This window comes from Lonchura striata, chromosome 19, assembly GCF_050655825.1.
Source record: "Lonchura striata isolate lonStrDom1 chromosome 19, ASM5065582v1, whole genome shotgun sequence".
Lineage (NCBI taxonomy): Eukaryota > Metazoa > Chordata > Aves > Passeriformes > Estrildidae > Lonchura > Lonchura striata.
In genome coordinates, this window is record NC_140721.1 from 3,833,772 (window position 1) to 3,857,335 (window position 23,564).

At 46.5% G+C, this 23,564-nt stretch overlaps 1 protein-coding gene across 5 annotated transcripts in view; it reads right to left on the reverse strand.

The window, feature by feature from the left end:
- Positions 1-23,564, reverse strand: part of PIGL (phosphatidylinositol glycan anchor biosynthesis class L) — a 52,156-nt gene that overhangs the window by 649 nt on the left and 27,943 nt on the right. For 2 of the 5 annotated variants that reach the window (XR_014949555.1, XM_085557322.1), the window contains 2 exons: positions 5,619-5,650; positions 1,030-1,163 (listed from right to left, as the gene is read on the reverse strand). Coding sequence is in view for 2 of the 5 variants with exons in the window: in XM_085557322.1 (XP_085413448.1) it covers positions 1,030-1,163; positions 5,619-5,650 (166 nt within the window). In the remaining 3 variants the exon portion in view is untranslated. Of the gene's footprint in view, positions 1-1,029; positions 1,164-5,618; positions 5,651-13,186; positions 13,255-18,544; positions 18,636-23,564 lie in introns of those variants that run through there. The other 3 variants (XM_021524933.4, XR_014949556.1, XR_014949554.1) reach the window with 3 other exon arrangements.

The window sequence follows — 23,564 nt, forward strand, 5'->3', positions numbered from 1 at the left end:
CTGCTGTGGGGGCACTGTCCTGCTCCTGCTGTGGGGCTCAGTGCCCATTGATAGCACAGCCTGTTTTCAGTGAGCAGGGAGAGGCAGGACAGGCTGCCTAAGCTGTGGGCCTGTCTGCCCCTGAGTCTGGTGTTGTGCTGCCTGACTTTCAGAGGGTCCTGCTAGAAAGGACATCTTGTGTGTCACTTCTAACTCATCCTCCCCTCGTGATTTGGGGGGAAGTGTTCACATGCTGGGAAGCAGGAGCCTGATAAGTGATAAGTGTGTCTGGGAACATCTCCGCTCCTTCTGACCACACACTGCCAGCTGCAACTGAGTCTGTTTATAGTGCACCAGCCTAGAAAGGTCAGATTTCTGGAAAAAAAATATAAGGGAATAATGAACACCACCTTTATCCAAGCTGTTTCCATAAACAACTCTTATCTTTTAACAGTGTCAGGAGGAAAAGTCTGTAATTTGTGAATTAACAGCACTGTTTGCTGGGAAAATATTTTCATGCTATGGAAAAGCAGCTAATCAGATTCTAATATAGGGAACTGTGGGGTAAATGTGTGAGATCCTGTGCAGCAAAATAGTTTAAAAATATACAGTAAAGGGAACTTGTGAAGAGCTTTGGACCACAAGTTCACAGGTTGTCTCCTTCTTTAGTGAGAGCTGTGATCCAAGGATGCTGTTCCTGGCATGCAGTCATGCCAGGCTTTAACAGGTCACTCACATGTTCAGAATACTGTGTTGGATCCAGTTTCCTTTGAAATGCATCCTTTGAAATGGATCCTAAATCGTGGAGAGTGTAAAAGTCAGTGCCCTGTGACTGACTGAGCTGCAAATCTGCTCAGCCCTGTCCTGTCACAGGACATGAGGTAACCTGGCTTGTCCATGTTTCTAAAATCACTGCAGACATTCCTCAGTGACATTTCTAACCCATGGATGACACTTCTGGCATTCCCTGGGAATGTGACATTTGTGACTAAAGTGCTCACAATGAGAATGAGCCACTCAAACAGGCCAGGCAGGTGCCACACGTCTCACCTTGGCTTGTTCAGTCTCCTCCTCTGTGAGGATGAAGAGTGCATCTGTGGGCAGGAGGCAGGAAATGAGGACATCCAGGAAGGAAATGTATTTCCTGCAGAGATTTACTGATTCCAGCACGAGCACACGGCACCCTACACAGAGAAAGAGAATAAATATTTCAAACCAGCAGCATTCTAGTAAGGTGCTCTTTTCTCCAGGCTCAGCAGCTCTTTGCAGCTTCTCTGTGCTGCTGGCCTTGGGAATCTTCTTTGTGTAAAAGGGGAACAGCTTCTGATGCTCCCTCCAGGATTTCTTTGTGCCCAGTGCACATCTATAACCATTTGTATTGGCTCTTATTGTGTATGTGACCCTTTGTACTAGTTCATGTTCTGTAATAGCCTGTGGAAAGCAAAGCTACCTTTGAATATTGCAAAAACGGAGTGTTTTTAAATTCTTCCTGCATAATTAAGCTCAAAAAAAAAAAAAAAAAAATAGGTGCAAATGATTCTCTGAATGCTGACACTGTATCATATAATGGAATTTTAAAACAGTAGTTTCTGGTTCAGCTACCAAATTGAAATTTCATCTTTCTACTCCCATTCTTAGCTACAGAATAAATATTTACAAGCCTCAGGAATAAAATATTAACTGAGGCAGGCAGTTACACTTTAACAGAGTTGCTGAATTAATAGTTCAGATGTTTGTGATGAAGCAGATGAACATAACATGTTTCAAGATTCTGTTGATGTTGAAAGGGTTTTTTATGTTTCAAAGATCCCTTTGAACTCAAAAGTTAATTGCTGGGTTTTTTTACCATGGCTAAATTGTCTTCACTGATGAGTTCAGAGCTACTGATGGTCCCGTTAAGAGCCTGTAGCTCTCAAGGGAGCTGCTTTGGGATTTCCTTGGCTTGGAAGCTGCTGTGATTATGTTCCACACTTCCCACATTGTATTAAAATTTGACAGAAGAGGCCAAAGTCACAGTTTACACAGGTGGGCAGAGATGCAATTCGATTTGCAATGAGATTTCCTCCAGTGAGCCCTGAAACAGTGAAATTACACACAGAAGAGACAGAACAAAGCTCTAATGGACTCCCTCTGGCACATCTCCAGGATCTTTCAATTCCTCTCTTTCTTTTCTTTTTCTTTTCTCTTTTCTTTTCTTTTCTTTTCTTTTCTTTTCTTTTCTTTTCTTTTCTTTTCTTTTCTTTTCTTTTCTTTTCTTTTCTTTTCTTTTCTTTTCTTTTCTTTTCTTTTCTTTTCTTTTCTTTTCTTTTCTTTTCTTTTCTTTTCTTTTCTCCAAGGGTGTTGTTCCAACTTTTCAACAGCCTCTCCCACTCTCCAAAGTTAACTGGCTGTCTCTTCATTTCAGTACAACAGAGGGCTCCAAGGCCATACTCCCCTTCCTTGGAGAGGACAGGGGACACTGGGAGTCGACTCCCCAGCAGGTGACACAGAGCATTCCCGGCAGTGATCTCCTCCTGCTGCGGGTGGCAAAGGGGCAGGGTAGAGCCCTCAAGGGCAATCACCGGCGCTTCCACCCGGCTGGAAAATCCGCGCTGGAAGCGGCGGGCGGTGCTCGGGAGCGGCCGGGAGGTGGCGGCGTCCGCCGGCCGGGAGGGGACCGGGCAGCGGGACCCGCATCCGTGCCTTCAGAGCCGCCTGCCGCCGCCGTGTCCCGCCGCAGCCCGGCCCCGCGGGGTCGGTGCTTGCACCGGGCAGTGCCGAGCGCGCCGGGACGTGCGGGAATGCGGGGGCTTGGGAGCGGCGTGGCCCCGACACCTCCTGACCTGAGCCCCTGTCCCGCTCCCAGCCCGCCGGGACAAGGGACGGGCAGAGCCGCTCATCAGTCCCAGCCGCTCTCCCGGGGGATGCTCTGCAGGCACAAGTGCTGCAGTCGCTCACAGAAGGGCCCTGACACTCCTTTAATCCCACTTGGAGACGTTTCTTGTTTGCAAATAGCAAACCTGGAAGGAAACCTGTGATGTGCCGTGAGTGGGGGAACCATTCTTCCCCTTCCTCTGAAGAGATCCTCTAGTACAGTGCTGCTCTCAGCATTTCCAATGGCACCTGTTTGCTTTTCAAACACGGGACAATGAACTTTCCTTTCCTGGTTGGCTTTAATGGACTCTGGCAATGCCACACCAATTCCTACTCACAGTGATGGGAAGAGAGGCCTGGCACCACTCTCTGAAGCTTGGGCTGCTCTGTTAACTAAATGTGCTCTCCCTTTCCTCAATTTTTCTTTCCTGAGATACTAATTCGTGCAGCAATTGCACCCTTTTGTTCCCAAAGCTCAGCAATAAGGACTCAAAACCATGGCAAGTGATTTCAGTGTGGATGGCTCTGACCTGCTGTGTCCTCCTCGGTCAGATCAGGTGAAGTGGTGGCATCCATCTCCCCAAAAAGGGCACTGTGAGAGCTCTCTATGTCAGTGATCCAACCAGGATTTCCATGTGCTGACAGCAAAGCCTGCTCTGCATGGCAATGTGAGATGAAATGAGGCAGGGAAGGAATGTACAGTCCAGGGAAAGATGGAAAAGGGTTCAGAGAAACAGGCTGCTCCCTGCCAAGCAGGGTGAGAGCAGTGCTGCCATTGAGGAGTCCTGTGACACCAGCAGGTGAAGCTTTTCAGAGCCTACTGTGCCTGTGACCTGGGCAGGATGGGATTAGCAGTGTAATGCAACCTCTCCAGGTTGGCAGAAAGGGCAGGATCAATATAGCTCATGGATTAGGCTGAGAATAGAAGTGTGTGAAGCCTGCAGCCTGCTCAGCTTGGCTTTCCACTTCCAAATCACTCAGGCAGCAAGGATGCCTAGAATGAGGAGCTCCTGAGTGAGCACTGTGTGTGCTGCAGGCCTGCACTGCTCCTGATGGAAGGAAGCACAGGTTCTTTTGGAAGAGCACTGGTTATAGCTGGAAGAGGCCAGTGGCAAGGGTGGGAGCACATCCAGCAGTTGTCTTGGCTTCTTGAAACAAGTGCTTGTGCCTGGGCTGGAGAACTTGATTACAGATTATAAAAAGCCTGTTGTGTTTGTGATGGCTAAAGGCATTAGAAAGCAAAGCAGGATATTTAGGGTGCTCATTTGCATATCACTGAGGCAATGCAAGGCTTAGCTGGCTTTTGCATTTGCAGGGAGATTTTCTGTGGATTCCCTGATCACATGGGCTTACACAGGCTCACCCACAAACAGCTCTCTCTTCTCAACAGCAGCACAGCACTTTTCCATGGCCTGAACATGCCTTTCAGCTCCATCCAGACAGCCTCAATCCCAGCATCACCCTTGTTTCATTAAGCCCCTCTGATGCACAGCCCTGCACGCCTGCCAGATCAAATTATAAATACTGGGAATTTCAATGAGACTGGAACTATATTTGGAAAGGCTTAGCATAAGCAGCAGCATGGGAGCTCCCCGTTCTTTGGTGTTTGTAGGTCATGTCAGACGTGATGTAATCAGAGCAGCAAGGCTTGCACAGAGCTCCAGCAGCCTCTTGATGCTGCTGGAGAAATGGAAATGTTCTCTGGATATGGGTCTGTGTTCAAACCTGTATGGATTTCATGCAGTGAAACCTGCATGAGCAGCACATGAAAATGGCTCAGTGTAGATGTGGCCTGACAGCCAGCAGTGACATCAACCACTGCAGCCCCTTGTCCTTTGTGCTGCACACAGCTCACAGAGCTCTGCTGCACCCCAGGGCTGAACAAAGAAAAGGTCCTAGGAACGAAGCTGGCACTAATACTCCTCTTTCATGAACTGGAGAACTGAAGGGACTGCAGTCAGAGCTCAGCTTAAGGGCATTCTGCCATCTTGGCTCATGCTGTCTCATTAGGCCTGCAGCTTCCTGCTAGCAGAGAATTAAAACTGATTTGCTGTGACTCATTCAAATCCTACAATGATTTGGGAATTAGCATTAAAGGAACACAGCCTGGATGGCTGCTGAGGGAGCAGGAGATTGACTGGGTGGGCCTGGCTGAGCCACCTTCCTATGCTCTGTCCAAACAGCTGAGTAACAGCTTTGTGCTTAAACGAGGTCCACACATTTGTCCCTGGGCAAGCACTGTTTGCTAGAGATAAGGAATGCAGCTCTACTCTAGAAAAGGGGTCAGGAGCTACCTCCTTCTTTCCTTTCCCTACTTGTACAGAGAATTTCATGTGGAAGAAGCCACTACAGTTTGTTGTGCCACTGCAGATTTCAGATTCCTTCCTGAGCACAGTTTGGTGGAGGCTTAACTTGCTACATGCAAATATTTTTGGTTAAGTGGGTAATCGTTTCTTTGTCATAGAAATGATTGCTCTTTTGTAAATTTTTGTGACCAAAAACTCTGTGACTAAGCTGAGGGATCTGGAAAGAGCACTCAGATTCACCCAAGAAGCACAAGGCCAGACAGTGTATCACACCACTGAGGCAGGACAACCCCAAGGGACTGAAAAGTGACTGTAGAGAAGCCTGAACTGGTAAAAAAATGCAGGAATATAAAAGTTCAGCTGTGAGCTTCATCTGCAGTGCAGGGGTAAGTTTGGGCAGCTGGAACCCTGGACACAACAGAGATCTCAAGGACTGCAGGGTGGGGATGGGAGGTGGGAGGGGAGGTGATGGACTCCTACCTTCAGGTAACTTCCCCTCTGAATGCAGGTACCTGTGAAAGAAGAAATACAAGGGGTCAACACTCAGTGGAATTACTCAAGCCCTGATTTTACAGGAATAAAACCCTGCACATAAAACCAAGCCTTTTCATTTAACACACAGAGACAATGGCCAATCTTGTGAGAAACTTCAGGAGCCCACAAAGGTTGCACGTCAGGCAGGGCTAAGCCTGGTTCCCCACACTATTTTGCCATTCCTTTCCTCATCCTGGCTTCTGGGACATACCACAAATAAGGTCCATAAATAAATTCACTCTCAGACTTCCCAAGGGAAACCCAGGAGGCTGCCAAAGGCTGCTCACCCCTGGGAGTACCTGGGGCTGTTTAAAGCCCAGGCTCTGCTGGCCAGGGGCATTGTCTCAGCAGCTGCTCCTCTTTGGACACCAGCTCTTTTTTTCTAACTCAGGCTGGCACTGGGATATCTGAGAAGCTGCTCTGGCTTTTTGCTCACCAAGACTTTGATCCCTTCATGACTTTGTCCTGTAGCAAAACAGAACGGGAGGACCAAGGATGGGAGATGTGAATGGTGATGGCACTTCCATCAGGAAGTGTAAGCAAATGACCCTGGGATGGTGAGGACATCAGGGGGTGCTCATTTCAATTCCTTTCCTAATTATCTTGTTTTTTCTGCTCATGGCTTTAGAACCATCCTGGATTTGGCCCACGGCAGGGCTGGGAAGCAGCAGGTCTCCAGCAGATGGCACTCAGGGCTGTCCCACATCCAGTCCTGCTCTTCCAGGAGAAAAAGACATCCAAACAATGGAACATTTGCCAAAAGGAGAAGGGAAATAATAATAATAAAAAAGTTATTTAACCCTGTGTAATATTGAAAGAGATTGTTATCACCTAATAGTGGTGTATCTGACAAAGGACAATGTGCCAGTTCATGTGTAAATCAGCCAGGATAAAACATGCATTATATGTAAACTGCTGTGTTTCTCCAGTCACTTTCAAACTAGGATTATCTCTGGCTGTTGGTTAAGTTCAAGGAAAAGGATTAGCTACACAGGCCTAGACAAAATAGGAAGTATGGAGTGATGAATACTCAATGCAATACAAAGCAAAAGTCAAGCCAGAAATGCAGGTCATGACAGAACTCAAACAGCAATCAGAAAACACATTTAAACAGATTCTCCTGCCAGTGGTGTCCTCTGCTCCAGAGCCAAAGTAATGCCATTTCCTACTAAACAATGGCCTTGGAATAGTGACTTGGCCACCTTCTGTCCCACCACTCAAGTCTTACTGCTCTGACACAGTCTGTTAAATGTTGCCTTGTAATTTAAATATCTCTGTTAATATCTGCTCTGCTCTTCTGCCAGAGGTTTCTTCCCCCACAAGTGGAATCTGTCCACCCAAAGAAATTATTCAGCACTTGGTACAGTTAGTAGGGTGAGAAACTTTTAGAATAAGCTTGGAGAGATAAAGCAGTGAGTGGTTGTGAAATTTGGCAAACTCTCTGAAAGTCCAATGTCTGTTCTGGGTGTGCTGCTCTGCCATGGAGGCATCTTCAAAGCCCTGAGTTGCTCTAAGAGGGAACTAAAAATAACCATTCCTGTCACTAGATACAGGAGTGAGAGACCCAGCTCATATGGAAACGATTCAGCAGGAGCAGGGAGCATCTTCAGCAGGGAAGAAAAGTCTGATTCAGCAGTAAATTAAAGAGTTTGTGCTTGTGTAAAGGTTCAGGGAGACACAAGCTGTGTTTGCTTACTGAAAGGTCCTCAAAGTGGCAGCCAGCAGACCTGCCACTCATCTGGAAGAACAGGCATGAAGAAACTGCATCTTTCCTCATCCTTTTTGTCCCAATCCAAATGCTTCAATTCTCAGCAAGGCTCAGTGCAGAGCCCTGGGAACGGGCTCCACCCAACTCTGTGTGCAGAGGAATTGCAGCCTTGCTCATTTGTATTTCTCTGTGGTTGCAGAGAGAGAGAGAAACACGAAGCTCTACCTCCTGCACACGTTCACAAAATGAGCCAATCCTCTCCCAAATCCATCTTCTCACTCCCATCTCCACCCTGCTGGAGCGTCTCCATGGGACACTTCCAAGTAGGGGAGAGGTTGCAGCTCTAAGTTGTTGCCATTTTGGGAATGTTGTTTTATAGATTGGACTTGCTGTGGTTTGGTCGAAATGAAAGAGTTTGGCATAAAATCTCAAAAAGCAAAACACAGGCTCTTTTTCAGGAGATTTTTCCATGTGGGTGTTTTGTTTTTTCTTCCCGGAGAGACTTTTTATAATCCTTTTTAAACAGAAAGTGACTTAAGGTGGCTTTTTCCCACCCACTGCCAAGGTGCCAGAGCCTGGTGATTACAGAACACCTCTCCCTGCACCCTGTTATACCTGTGGTAGCTTCAGTCCACATGTGAGACCCTCTGCAGTGAAGAATTTGGGAAGGCCATGAGACATCCAAAGGCTCCAACCATTTCTGCCCTGCAAGAACTCGGCCCCAGCTCCTCCCTCATGGCCCAGCTGCTTTGAAAGCTCTGCAGCCACCAGCTCCATCTGCTCAGCAGAAACACTGAAATGGCCCAATGCCCTCACCCAAACTGCAGGACTGAGCTGGCTCCCAAATTCCCTGCCTTTACTCAGGCATCCTCAGGAAAGGTGTGCATGGGTCAGCTCCTCTGTGGCACTGACCAGTGAAACTAAAGTTGTTCCAAGAAGGAACAAGTCAAGATGGAGCTGAAATCTCAGTCCTGGGGGGCACAGAACCCCTGTGGGGCTTGTGCCCAAGAGGGCATGTTACAGTTTGGGTGATGTTCTGTTGGATTGAGAGGTTGTTCATTGAATTCAATGACTTCTCTCTCCAAATAGTTTCCTAAGCCAGAGGCAAAACCCTTCACTGAACTGACTGCTGGCTGCTGTGGAGTACTGGGGAAATCCAGTTTTTAAGAGCATGGCAAAGAATGAATGTCTTAAAGCTGCATTGGGGCTCCATTTAGGATCCCAACCTCTAATCTGCCCAATTAATTTGATGAAACAGATGTGAAGGAGGAAGAACAGGCAGTCTCCTAGGAATCACAAAGACATTAGAAGGATATACTTGCCAGATGTTGGATGTTTGCTCTCTGGAATGCCTCCTCCCTCCCTGGATTTTCTGGCTCCATTTCCATGCACCCTGAACTACACCATGGAGCAGCACTTTGTACAACACTGCTCAGATACTCTGTACTTACACATGGGACAGTGGCAAAAGTTGGCTCTGCCAGTGGCAATGAAGAGATCTTCCAGCTGACAGAGTGTCCTGGCTCTGTGCTTTGGGCCTGGCACTGTCTGGGAAAAGAATGTGCAGTGTCACTGCTCCCCTCACTGCCAGCAGCCCAGTGACACAGGGAAGGACAGCCCCTGAGGGTGTTTCTTTGGGGAAAAAAACCTTCTTTAGGGGGAATCCCTTCTGTGCTGGTGCTCCATGCTCAGCTTTAATCCTAATGGCTCTCAACAGTGTCATGGAAGGGCACTGGGATGAATGAACTTGGTCAAATGAAGGAATGAGGGAAAAGGATAAAGGAATGAGATAAAATCTAGAACTACATACCCAGCTATGGGATATATGCCAGGGCAGAGAGCTTTGAGGGGAAGTCTCAAGCAGAGTACAATTCTGTCTCAGCCTTATGGGGACAGTCTGGTTGCAAACCACAGCCATCACTCATAAGCTCCCCCAGGACATTTAAGATCAGTAAAACAAGTGAAAAATGCACAAGCTGCAGTTGCTGAAAGGAGGGAGAGATCTTCCAGCCCCACACTATAAGAAGGCACCAAATAAAAATGATAATTGTACTATCATTCACTGTTATCAAGCTAATCACCCAAACCCAGCTTTCTCCCTGTCCTTTAAGACCTGGCCTTGGAAATTCAACAGAAACTCACAGCAGAACTGTGCTTTGTTGGGGTGGGATGCAGTTGGTGGCCTCTGAGAATGGCTCCCACCAAGTGGGACTGGTTGGACACTGCTCTGCTCATTGTTTCCATACATGGATTTGCAGCTGGCATTTAACCAACCCTCCTCTTCCAGGGAGCCTCCGTGCAGCCCTTCTGCACAATGGCCATGGCATTCAGGAGTGGGGCATTCAGTGGCCAGGCTGGGACATGGCAGAGCAACAAGGCATTGATGGCACTCAGGCTGCATCCTAATCCACTGCTGAGTGATAAAGCTCCCAAATATTATCTCTGCACAGCCTCATTTACAACCTGCCACAGAGCTGGTGAATGTTAAAAAACATCCTGCAGGACTGAGAGGTGTTTTTCCAAATGGAATTGACGAGAATAGGCTCAGCTAATGATTCCTTGATGTAGCTTTTTATATGGCATCATTGATAGAAGTTTTATGGATGCAGTTGCTATAACAACATAATGCACAGTGGTTAAATATAGCAGCTCCTATTTTCCACTCAGTTTGCTCTGCCCTAAGCAGACAAGACTATTCTTTTCTGTTCTAGCTGGGATAAGATGGATTTGATAGCTCACTAAAGAAAACAAGTGGTACAGTCCTTCCTCCTCCTCCTCACAAAGATGATTCCTCTCCATCCTAAGCAAGCAAACAACAAAGCCAACCCCAAAGCCCCCCATTTGCCAGGCTCCTGGGCAAGAGGGGCTGTTTAAAATCAAAATGCACAGTGACTCATGCAAAACTAAACCACCTTGATATTGCATGTGATCTCAGTGCAGGCACTGTCATTTCAGAGTGCAGCAAAGAGAGGTTCTCCAATGTTCCTGTCACAGAGTATTTACCAAGCTCATTGCCACAGTGCCTAGTGACTGGCCTAATGCTAAGAAGGGATAAAGTGACCTGGCTGTCACTCAGGACTGGCTCTTCCTTGAGGATGAGTGTAAAGGATCCAACCTCCCATGGCCACAGGGAAAGCTCCTGTTTTGGGGGATAAAAGAGGATGATGTTGCCAAATCAAGCTACAGAAGATTGCTTCCAGTCCTCCCTGCTTTGCTGCAGTGGATTTTTCTTGGGTTTGGGTTGGGTTTTTTTTCTGTATGGAAGTCAGAACTGAAATGCTCCCAGGGGAGATTGAAATCAAATAGTAATTTGTGTTCCTTTCCCATTCTGTTTTTTCTTATTTTTCCCTTGCAGAAGAACAAATCCATCCTTGAACCTTGGCATTTCCCAGTTCCTCCCAGATCTGAAGGCCAGGCAGGCACACAGCAACAGCTGGATTCCTGCAAGCTGTCAGGAGGAAGGCTGCTGCAAGGGAAAGAGCTCATTTCTTCTGAGTAGTTCCTGCTTCTTTGAACATAACCTCTGTTCCAGACACTGGAAAGAATATTTATGCCCTTAGCAGACAATACTGAGCATCTGCTCAGCTATGACCATTTCCTGAACTGTTTTATTCCTTGAAGCTGTTCAATAATTTGCATGTGAAGTGAGGAGCTGTGGGAGGGGTCACAGAGCCTGTTCCAGCCCTGCTCTTGCAGAAAGTAATTTCATGGAAGTGGGCACAAGCCTGTCTCCCAGAGACTGGGAGCACCCAAAAGAGCTGAGGAACACTGCACCAGCCTCCTGCTTCATCCTTTCCTCCACTTTTCACAGTGGAGGCAGAATCCTGCAGGACTTGTTTAAAGATGGTTAATAAATACATTGCAGATGATACCTGGAGGGGAGAGGTCATTTGCCTTTCTCTTGCCATGTAGCACTGGGGCCCCAGGGGCAGCCACTGCTGCTCTGCAGAGCCCTGCTGGCACAGGGGGACAGGAGAAGCCTCAGTTTATGCTTCCAGAGCTGCCTGTACTGGCCAACATGTGAGAACTCATCAGGGCACTGAGAGTCAGCAGTGATACAGTCACGCTCTACTTCCTCCATAACACAAACTGAAAAATAACGAGGGCAAGCAAGCCACTAAAAATAAACTTAACCTTTCAGCAGCCACGGCATCACTCCTGCCACATGCAGATGATGGGGCTACCATGATTAATTCTGCTGATTCAGGACTGGAAGGGAGACAAGACACAAACCAGCCCTTAGTTAATGAGAACTGCTTGTGCTGGTGTCCCTATCAGCATGGATCTCATCAGCCCAGACAATGTTCTGCTCCAGCTGAGGGCCAGTGCAAAGCTCTGGGTTCAAGGGAATTGCAGACAATGAGCATTTCCTGGTAACATGCTCTGAGACAAGAAGAGGGTTAGATCCCTACTGCACACACAGGAAACATAAAGTATTAAGGTGGGAAAGTTATTTCTGCACAGCCACAAAGTAAGACAAGAGTAGAACTGCAATCAAAATGAAGAGTTTTGCTTAAGTATCTCATATATAACTCAGCTGCTAACTTGTTTTCCCATGATCTCTTCAGAGTGGAGAAGGACACCTAACAAACCTGTTTTTCATTCCTCTTTATGGGTCATAGAACAGTTGAGTGAGCAAACAGAGGTCCAGGCAGCTGGAAGCTCTTTATGCCCTCTGTGGAAATGGTGCGAGCATTGGTCATCAACCTCTGCTCCTGAGCTATCAGCCTCTGCTCCTCAGCCAACAACCTCTGCCCAACCTCTGCTCCTCAGCCATCAACCTTTGCCCAACCTCTGCTCGCTCCTGAAACATGCATGAAACCATTTTCCCACCCAGCCCAAACAAAGCACTGCTTCCTTTAACTCCACCCCTCTCCTCTGTTAGGCAGCTCCGGAAATTGCTGGGAAAAGCCATGATCCCCCTCTAACACTGAATTCCAGCCATCAAAGGTCTCAGCATCTTCCCAGAGGAGCTGAAGGTCCCACTATGGATTCTGTGGCACTGCAGCTTTCTCTAGGCAAGTGAGAAAGGCAAATCACTGTGATGTTGTCAGCAAGGATAGCCAGAAGAATTTGTTTATTTGAATTGCAGAGATGATTCAGAAAACAAATGGGTGCTATAAATACAAAGCTATACTTGCAAGGAGTTCTTCTCATGCCTGGGAAAGGCAGGGGCAGCTCTGGAAAGATCTCTCTAAGACACAGTAAGGTCTGAATGAACAGAGGGCTAAAGTAAAATACAGCGCCTGTCTCGCCAGCAAAATTTGAGTGATTTTAATAAAGGGATTTTTGTCTTTTAACCTCACCATCACAACATGGAGACACAGGGTCACAGAATGTAAGGAATAAAACGGTGAAGGAACTAACAGACTATCCCTAAAAATGGTAAATAGGGACAGCTCCAGTGAAAGAACAATGTTCTTGGGGCAGAGAGGTAAATTCAGGTACCTGGACAAGATAGCAACAACCTCTGGTGAAAAACTTTCCAAAATCCACCTGCCACCAGCTCAGGCATCAGGTATTCACACGTTCCTCAAAGCAGAAGTGCAAAGTGATCTATGGCATATTTTAGTGGGATCAAGAACAGGAAGAGCCAAGAGGGCCCAGTGAAAGGAAGACTGGCAAGGTCCCAGCTGAGGGAACACTAAAGATGCTGTAGGTTATTTCCAGACAGTGTCATGTCCCACAGCCTGGCACTGAGCTGGAGCAGTGAAGTGAACACTGCCCTGGTTCTGCTTCCACAGCAGCACCACCATGGCCCTGCACCAGCCCAGGGGCCATCCAGAGAAGTTTGCAGACATTGTACCTGACAGCAGAGTGAAGAGAGATGTGGTTGGCATGGCCACTCACTCCTCCTGCATCAAACGTCACCACCTGCAATGGGCACACACAACAAGAAGCATTTAGGAGCAGGAGGAGGAGCCTGTGCAGTTCCCAGATTTGACATCCAAGCCCTGTCCCAGCCTGTTGTGTCTAACGAGTTGTTTATGTATTGCACAATGAGGCCTTGTCTGTGAACTCCTCATGCCACAGAAACACAACCAAACAAACAAGGCACTCTGGAAGCAATGACTGCACAGCCCAACAGCTTGAACAACAGAAAGATGACAAAGATCGTGTCCCCACTGGCAGGATGCACTTGTTACTTATTACCAGGGCAAAAGGTCACTTTCAAAGTGATCTGTTGCAAATGTGTTCCTGACCCGAGAGGTCCAGCTCTATGAATCACTCTCTCCTGGATCTGAGAACATCCTCCAGTGCCTGTGGATGACAGGGTGAAGCTATGGTTTGCTGTGCTGTGAATCAGGACATTGGTGCAACATGAGCCACACAAACATGTACGATTTTCCTGGTTCTGATAGGAGAAGAAGCTTTTTAAAATAATCTGAATGCACTTTTGTACAATCAAATCAGGCTTTTCACTGAATTAGATAGTATTGTTAATTGCTTCTCTGCAGGGAGAAACGGGAACTCCAACATGCAGAAGTAATGTATGAACACAGCACTGACCAGGCACTGTCTAGAGCACAGAACAGCCCTGCCTCCCTTCCCTAAACCACCAACAGTGTGTCAGGGCTGAGGCATCACCCTGGGATCCCCTCCCTCTGTGGGGCTGTGCAATGGGAACTTAAAGGCTCCCAGTTCCAACCAAGCAGCCAAACTGGCAGCACAGAGTGTGGAGTGGACAGGGAATGTTTGCCCACCCTCTTTGCAGGGAGGGAAAGCGACAGTCCCTGGACAGTGCAAAGCCCAGTGCTTGCTCTGGGAGAGGCCCAGCAGCAGAGCTCTCCACAGCTCCCTTCTCTGGGACCAGGAAGAAATCATCAACTCCCACGTTTCAGGCAGTGTTTGCTTCCTTGCCAGCTTGTTCTCTCTTCAGGGAAGGAAATGCTGCAGCCTGGCTCACTCACAGCACCTCCCTTCCCAAAATCTATTTTATATGCAGGGCCTGGAGCACTGGGTTAGAGATCAGGGGAAGATCAAAAGCCACCGTGCCCATCCTGCAACTTGCTCCTCCAGCAGGAGAGGCCCTCTCAGCCAGGGGATATTGAGTCAAGAGGGAGAGGAAACACATGGGCAGTGATAAGAATACTTCAAAACCCACAAATTTCACATAATCCTGCTTATAAACCCACTCACCCACTCAGGACAAGCCCACAGTCAAAATTTCCTCTTTGCCCAGTGGCTGCCAGCAAGCACCAGGTTGCTCTTTGCTGGCAGGAACTGGTGGGACCATTGGTTTAATTCACATACAAAGAAGCATTTTTTGGTCAACCTTTATTTTATAAGGAGAAGAAGGATGTGTTTAACTTTGGCTGCTGCTGCACATCAGCACTAGCAGAGGGATGTGCAGGGCCATGGGGCTGAGCCCTCCCCATGGATATCAGCTTGTGGAGGAGCTCATCTGGAAACACACAAAATTCAGCACAGCTCAGGGTGAGCACAGCACTGTAGACTTTACAGATAAGAAAAAAACCACACTCTGAAGTCACTCCTACTTAGTGTGGTACTTCCCTAAGATGACAACATACCCCACTCATTGCAGGCAGAATAAATTCCTGTTCAGGTGAATAACAGTGGGAGTCTGATAAGGTCTGGACTTGAGCTGAACCTTTTTACTCAATTGGAACAGAGAGTGTTTGTCTCTTCTGCCTGCTCCCTGATTTTCATGTAACTTGTACAAACAGAACATTTTTAAGGGCAGCACCCTGCTGTCAAACATGGTTGAAATTAGCCAATGGGCTCTAAAGTATTTTGCAACATGCATGTGCACATACATATAAATACAATTGCATTATTCCTGTTTCCTTAAGAAATCAAGCTAAAAACTCCAGACAAGCCAAAACACACATTTTTTTTCTTCTGTAGAGGTTACAAGAGAACAAACCAGAAGACTGAGATAAGAGAGTTCAGTGAGCAGACTAAATAAACTAATCATTGTTTTTACAAAACTGGCTTGGGCCAACTGTGGGAGCAACAAGGCTGGATTAGGATATATTTTTGACATGGGAATTATCTAGTCAGAAACACCTTTGAAGGTTTTCCTTCTCCACATCTGTTTTGAAATAGAAGCTGCTGAGCTTATGTAATGTCTGAACCAGCTGAAGAGACTACACAAAGCCCATTTTCAATTGCTGCAGTCCAGTTTACTGTTATTTTTTACTGAATTGCCTGTCTCTTCAAAAAAAGGAATTTTTAAATACAATTCCCAAGGTATCTGCACAGTGACTTGGCCAAGGTGGCATTGCCTTTGTTTGATCCCTCTCAGCACACATCTGGCTCTGGGACAGCAGGGATGTCCCACCCTAAATATATCATATATCATCTAAATATCTATGTAAGTAATCTAACAGGGCTCTGATTCCACAGCACCACTGTGCTGTTCGTGACTTAAAACAAGCAGCAATCACATGTAAATCAATCCCTCTGGCTTGAGGGATTCATTTCATTGATAAGGAATTTGAATTTCTTTCTCACATGCTGAAGATATTTTCACACGGGAGCATTTGCCCCTTCCACACAGTGCAGCTCCTGCTGTGCTGGCTTTTAACTCCAACCTGAACCAGGCTGATGATGAAATCAAGCAAACAATCAGGACAGGATGAGAAAACCTGAACATCTTGAAAGTGTCTGGGTTAAAAACAGGCTTAGCCAGTTCTGGGAGCGAAAGGCTGGGATCGTAAATATACTTCATGTGGAAATTATTGCTCAATGAAATCTTTAGGGCAAGAGGGAGTTCCCTCCCCACACCTGTTCTGAAATGGGAGCTGCTGGTTTTTCTTCTGGGTGACCTTGGTATTCAGGAAATGGAGCTTTCACTGGTGGAAGCCAGAGCAGCAGCCAAGACAAACAGGTCCAGAAATCCCTTCCGGAGAGGGGAGAGCACAGAGGAAATTACTTCAATTACAGCAGAAGAGAAAACTCCTGAGAGGTCTGGAGTCCGTGATCCCTCCTCACACCTCAAAGCTGAGGTTCTCCTCCTCTCTCTGATGTCACACAGTGCTTCAAACACAGCACACATCTGCTGTGGGGGCACAAAGGTCTCTGCTTTTTAACAAGAGCCATCCCTTAAAATGCCACAGCAAGCAACTCCACTTCTCATGGCCTTCCCCTGAGCATCTCTCCTTGCACTCCCACAAGCCAGGGAGATACCAACTCCCTTTGAGTCTCTTCTGAGTTTGGAGATGTCTTTTGTGTCTGATTTAGGAGCAACAGGAGCCTGCCTGGAGCTCACACAATACTGTGTAACTTCTTTTTTTACACACCAAACACCTTCTATTCTGGATTAAGACAGAGCAGCCTTGGCTGCCTCTCCCTGCAACGCTGGTTTTTGCTTGGAAATCCAGCAGGCAGGAAATAATTCCCAAAGTCTATAAATTAGTTTTGGCTTTGAGTACACCAACCATTAATTTCTGTGTCTGCACTATTTAATGTAGAGCTTGGATGAAATATGTCCCTGTAGCTCCCAAAAAGATTGAGCTACTCCTGGACTTCCAGGGCAATTGAACAAATGAGTAACCATGTAATGGAAGGAAACTACACAGAACATGTGGGACTCCTTGCCTTGCAATCCTTCCTTTCAGACATGCTGGAACTGCAGCCCCTGCTCTACTGCCAGATGGCACACAACATGTTCTGTAAATAAAGATAATAAAGATACCACTTTCGATGCAGTGACTACTGGGAGAACTGGGGAAAGTTTTCCCACTGGGATAGCTACAACAATACACACCCTCCATGCTGACTCCACCGAGTTGGTCTGAAACTCTGTTAGTTCTTGGTTTTTTCAACATGTTCAGCCAATTCTATCAATTTCAAAATTAGTGAAAAATGGACTCAGTTTACCTTGTAAGGCAAGGCAGTTGGTTTAGGACAGCAGAGATATCTCAGAGAGCAAGCTCTGAAGTTTTAAATTGCAGGATGTTTAACAAAGGGAATTACGTTCTTCTCTTGCTGTTGTTGGCAAATTCAGTGTGCTCCTAAATGAATGTTATTACAGCAAACACCTGAGAGCTGTGTGATTGCTTGGGACACTTCAAATAATGAACATTTCCAGAGCAGTTCATTACCAGCAGCCCTGAGAAGCTGCTCCATGGTGCTGCTGCTGTGTCCTGCTGCAGTGATCTGTGCTCGGTGCTGCTCAGGGAAGAGCTGATGGCAATGCAGGGCTCCCATCCTGGCAGGGCCAGCACCATGCCCAGAAGTGTTTCCTGCTCTGCAAACCCCACATTTCCCTGCTCAGCTCTGCTCTGTCAGTGGCTGATTCCAGCCTCCTCCAGCACAAACAGCTGGAGTTTAATTTTTCCCCAGGGTAAAGATCTAATCCTTCCTAACCATCCAGAGGAGTCCTGGTGTTTTCAGAATTTCTTCTGGGGTTTTGGTGCACTTGTCCCTGCGCCCCTGAGAGTCACAAACATGCAATACAAATCCTCCTGTGTTTGGAGCTTTCAGATTAGATTAAAACCTATCTATTCAGAGGGCCAAAAGGCACAAAAGGAGTCCAGGAAAACTGCATTTGTCTCTGTGCACAGCAATGAATTTCATGGAAAATTAGCCTCAGGATCAATACAAAGTTAGATGCATGATGCTGGTTTTGTGCTCGTGGGGCTTTCATGCTGCAGGAGATGTGGTTTCTTGTTTTGTGAAGTGCTGAAAGGCTTTGAGAGTTTCGTGATTTTGCTGCTAATCAGTGTGTGACAGTGCCATGCCTGATCAAAGCAGGGTTCAACAGAGAAGAACAGAACACAACCCTTCCTTATTCCTGTTCTGTGGGAAAAAAACCCCAAACTATTCCAGTGCCAGGAAATTTCCCAAGTTAATATTCTTCCGCCCTGACCTATAACCCTGCTAATCAAGCTCTCTAACACACATCTGCCAATGGGCTTCAAATCTAAGCCTAAACCTAAGTCTAAAGCCCAAAATGGCTCTCTCCATCACATGGTTACTTTAAAATACAGAAACCATTTGAAGAGTTAGAAAAGTGAAATTCCTCCACTGTTCATTTTTCACTGGGAAGCAAAGAATGCTCTCCTGAGAGAGAAGATATATCCTAACCTTAGAGACTCCAAATAAAGCTCCCAGAGGGAGAGGGAAAGGCAAAGCCCAGAATACTAGCTCAGGATTAATGTGGCAATTGCCTGTGCTGCAGAAAATGTCACATTACCAGGTTGATGTTCTTGGCTTTTATGTGCTTCAGGACAAGGGTGGCCAGGAGTTGTGTGTCCCACTCCACAGCAGGATCATCTGGAAGATCCCTGGAAATGAGAAGGGCCATCAGTCACTTCACTGCTGAGAACTTTGTAAAGACCACTCTGGAACTGAGAGATCATCTTAATCACAGAATGGAATCAAGATAAATTTATTTACCATATAAAACCACTGAATCTTACTTAAGAGTCTTACAAGTTTGGATACTGGAGGGTTGAAAGAGAAAGAGCAGTTCCAACACCCTTTCCTCTTACCATCAAGGCAGAATTTTTAACTGCTTTACCTCAAGCAGCATCTATTTTGTTAATTCTTTTTCTTGATTTACCCCAATCAAATTTAAAACCCCTTTAAAAACACATTTTTCTGAAAGACTTCCCTATCATAATCTACTGGTGAATTACATTGGGAAGGTACCAAGCAAACTCCTGCTATCATTTATTCAGGAATAATCCACTAACCACAACCAGAGGACAGTAGAGTTGTAATTATATGGCTTGGATTTGATAGTAGCTGTTCATGTGTTTATTTTGTGCTTTGCATACCCAGTTGGTATGCAGTATACCCAGAGCATACTGTGACTGAAATCCCTGCCTGGGTATTTTGGATTGCAGGACTCTAGGGGCAGGGACCATGAGCCAAATGCAAAATAGCACCAGACAGCCAAGAGAACATTCCATATTTACACAACTGAGAGCTGAATGTGACCCCCCAGTCATTATGTTTGAATGATGCCAAGAAAACATTGCTCACAAAGTTGCAAAGGTTATTAGTAACAATAGGATAACACACAGCTGCTAAAACCTAACAATGACATGTTAAACTGGTCTTTTTCTCAGACTTTTTCCCTGCTCTGGAAGTCTGATAATCGCTCTGAGGTGGTTCAGCAGCAAAATGACTACACAGCATTCTCCCACAGACACAGGGGCTGGAGCTGAACTGCTCCAGCTGTTTGCAGCAGAGAGCAGGAGCCACATCCCAGCACTGCTCAGGCCTTGCTCTCTCCTGACTGCAGGACAGCAACATCTGCAACAAAACTACAGGGAAAAGTCTCATTGGCACATCCCAAAATAAACCTCACCCTGAGTCTTCAGGAGAAGTCTTCTGGCCACTGATTTTCCCACTGCTGTTAACAGTGTTTGGAGTGGAAAGAAGAGCTTTATGTCCAAACTGACCATTAGATTTTCCCTGTTGTGTTACATGCTCCTGTTCAGCTCAGGCCCAAATAATGTGAATTAGAAACCCTAGCACATGGGAAGGAGTTCCTACACCAGGCTACACATTCCAGCTCTGGTCCCTGTAGCAGCACTACAGCAATAGAAAGTTTTGTATTGTTGGCAATTCCCTCTGGTACAGACAGCATCTCTGCCTAATCAGACACCTGAATTTCAGCACTGGAAGGATGCCCTGGTGCATCTGGTGGCTGCCTCAGCAGCTTAACAAACCTGCAGCTTTCACAGAAACTTGCACACCTCCTGTTTGAGGAGGAAGTGGCTCGGGTGACCCTGAAGGTATGACCAGTCCCAACATGTCACAACAAGCCTTAAACTGAGCACATTTATAAATATGAGTCACCTAAAACATCTCAAGAAACAACCACACTGAGTCCAAGTGTGCTTCAGGTGTTTGAATGATAGCTTTGAGGTCTGTCAAGCCTTAATCTGATAATATTAAAGCAGCAAATTACCTTACACTAATCACTTGCAGTGCAAATATCATTCCCCTTTTTGGACAGGGCTTAAATGGAGGAAGTGAAGAGTCCCATTAAAACAGGAAGGGTGCTCTAACAGTGAGAGGTCAGGAAAAAAAAGTAAGGCTTGGAATTTATGATGTCCAGGAGGCTTTGGTGTCATAGCCACTGCACTCAGCTTTATTGGGCTGTTTCCAAAAAGGCTGCTGGGTAGTGGAGCAGGTTTTAACTAGTTTAGACAGATAAAGATCATCCTCGTCAATGGAAATGAACAGCTGGAGGCAACGGTTTAGAATCCCTGGAAACAAAACAATCTGAAGGCATGAGCAAATTAACTCCATCAACACTGAACTGATTAAGCAGGAATATTCTACCCAAAATTCTGCTTCTACCCAGTTACTGCTGGTCACAGAGAGACCACTTACTGCCAGTAAGGAAAAGGAAATATTCTTCTTGCATCATATTTGTCAGGTACAGAAGAGAAGCTGATCTTGCCAAACAAGAGACACATGCACAGAAGCACATTCCTAACTCATTAATAGCCACGATGGCCCATGGAAGTATTCCCAGCTCATTCTGCAAACACAAAACCTTACACACAGCTAAATGACAAACCCAGAGTCACCCAGGGAAGTCAGCAGCAGAACTGGCAATAAATACATTTATCTAGACTGCTCCAGGAAGTGACTTTTCTTTTATGGTAAGAGTTTGTATAATACTTTACGAAGTTGGAAACATGTTTCCATGATAGTAAGGGACCCACAGAAAACATGGTACCAGTAATTTTCTGTCTGTGCTCTGTATAACAGTAATTGGGTACAATAAGGATGAAAAGGTGATGAAGAAAACCGAGTTCATACACAGTCATGCAAATAGGACAGGCTTACAGGGGGTCCCCACATGCCCAGGGAACTTTGAAAAATGCTCACAAAATCATATATGATAAAAAATATTTTTCCTAGTATCATAAATAGATTCTGCCCAAACCTGAACAGTCCCCCGAGATGCTGCACTATTAAAATAAACTGCATTCATTGCTTTTACCTTCAGGACCTTGTATGAGAAACATTCAGCATTTCAGTGGTTAACTGCACGCTGCCTTTCTGGCTAAGGCTGATAATGCCTCTGAGCTCAAGGTCGAAGGCCTGAGATAAAGGACTATGAAGGAGTGAAAATTAGCACATTCCCTGGAGCAGACTGGAGCTCATCCCAGGAGACACCATTCCCCTCCCTGTCCTCTGCCCCAGAGAGCTCCTTGTTGCTGCTGTCAGTCACTGCCACCCACCAAGACATAAATCCTGCACCGGGAGGCCTCCCAGGTCATGCTGCTGGGAGGGGATGTGGGAAGGGCACAGGGCTTTGGGCACTTGGCCATATTTCCATCAAACTATTATGGTCTGGAAGGGATGTTTATGGAATTCCACGTGTCTGATATTAAATGCAGGTGGCTGCTTGGATGCAGGGGAAAATGCAGAGATGCAGAGGAGGAAAAAAAAAATTTTGAATGGAATAAGGCTCCAGAAGAGTTGTTTTCCCAGGAATTGTCAGTGAAACCCATGCTGTTCACTGTAAGGGGAATTTACAGCTGTGCCAGGGGATCTGCAGCCTCAAGAGAGGGACATGGAGAATTATGCTGCGGTGTGGAGAAAGGTCTGTCTCTGCTCACTGATTTTAGCAGTCACAGGAAACATCATGTTCAGAAAACAAAATCCTGCACCTTCCCATGTATCTATCCACTGCTAGCAAGAACCAGACAGGACCCCTGGTTTTCTCCACCTCACTCCTTTGCTCTCCATCCTGCCAAGCTGAGCAGAGCAGACACTGGCATCTGCAGCTGCCCTTCCCAAGGTTTGCCCAGGAAGGATTCAGTGGATGTCTTGGATATCCTGGAACTCCTTTGTGGGGAGCTAGAAGGGCCCACAGCAAATCACATCAGCATAAGGCACCATCCCACCTTGTGCAGGTTTGGCCCAGCAGCCTCACAGCTGAGAATGAGAGATGTCCAAAATCACTGCCTGGTGCCAGCTCCTCTCCAGGGCTCTCCTCTGCCTGCCCTGGGCTGGAGCTGCTCTCCCACCTCAGCCTGGAACACTCTGCACTTTGCCAGCCCTGCTGGCCCTGCCAGCAGCCAGCACAGTTTCGTAGGCTCATCTTTCTAGGAACATTTGTGCTCAAGATGACCAGATTCCTGTCATTTGGGAGGTCACTTTTGGCCAAGGTAGAGATTTCAAAACCTGCACAGATATAGATATTGCCAAGTTATACCCTCCTTGCATGACAGACTGCTCAATCCCTGTCCAATTTTCCACTGCTCATCTTGCACAGAGCTTTCAGCAGCAGCCAGTGCATTCAGATGGACAATCCTCTCTTGAAGCCTTCCGTGTAATTTATTCTGCTCATGAACTAAGCTCTCATGACTGCTCTAAAGGTTAAGTTAAACCCAACAGCTGGGCTGTGTGATGGCCACGTGGCTCCACAAACAGCAAATGGGCTGAGGGATAACCTTGAGACCTGACCCTCCGGAAATCTGTGAGCTGGGAAATCCCCAGGGCCTGGGGGCCTCTGGTTACCCCAGAGTCACCCCACGGGGACCAGCAGGGACCTCTCTGCCCTGACATGAAACCTTTGTGGGTGGCTTTTACAAGCAGCAGGCAACAGAGTGACTTCTTGGAGATATTAAGGTCTCCATTTACACATTTCAAAACACCAGTGTCAAACTTTCAAGGTGCCCATGTGATTTTCCATCCTATTACACACCAGAAGGGTCAGGATGAAAGAGCTTTCCCATTCCTTATTGCCTTTTTATCCTGCAGCACAACCTTAATCAGTCCAAGGCTAGGGACCAGGAAACCTTTTGGCATAACTTCTCCTCCTTATCCCCAGAGCCTGATTTTACATTAAATCAGCCCAAAGGTCAGTGGGTTGATGGTGGAAGCAGGTGAGCTGCTGTGCACGAGGCTCCCAGCTGGGAACAGCGACCACAATGTGTTTGTTAGAACAGAGGATGCCCTTTGTATAAAGTTATAACTGTATTAAATGAACATCTGGGCAATGAAACTGGATCAAGAAGCAAAAGATCCCACAGAACAAAATGAGGTGAGTGCACAATTAGTGAAAAAGCCATGTGATGACTAGAGGCAATCAGTGACCTTTATATTATAGCTTCAAAGTAAGTGAAAAAAATGTGTAAACAGAAATTATTTCATGCTTTCCAAAGAAGAGCATTTTATTTTTGAGATTATGCTAAGATAAGCTAAGACTGGCTAGCCCTAGGTCTTGAAGCACAGCC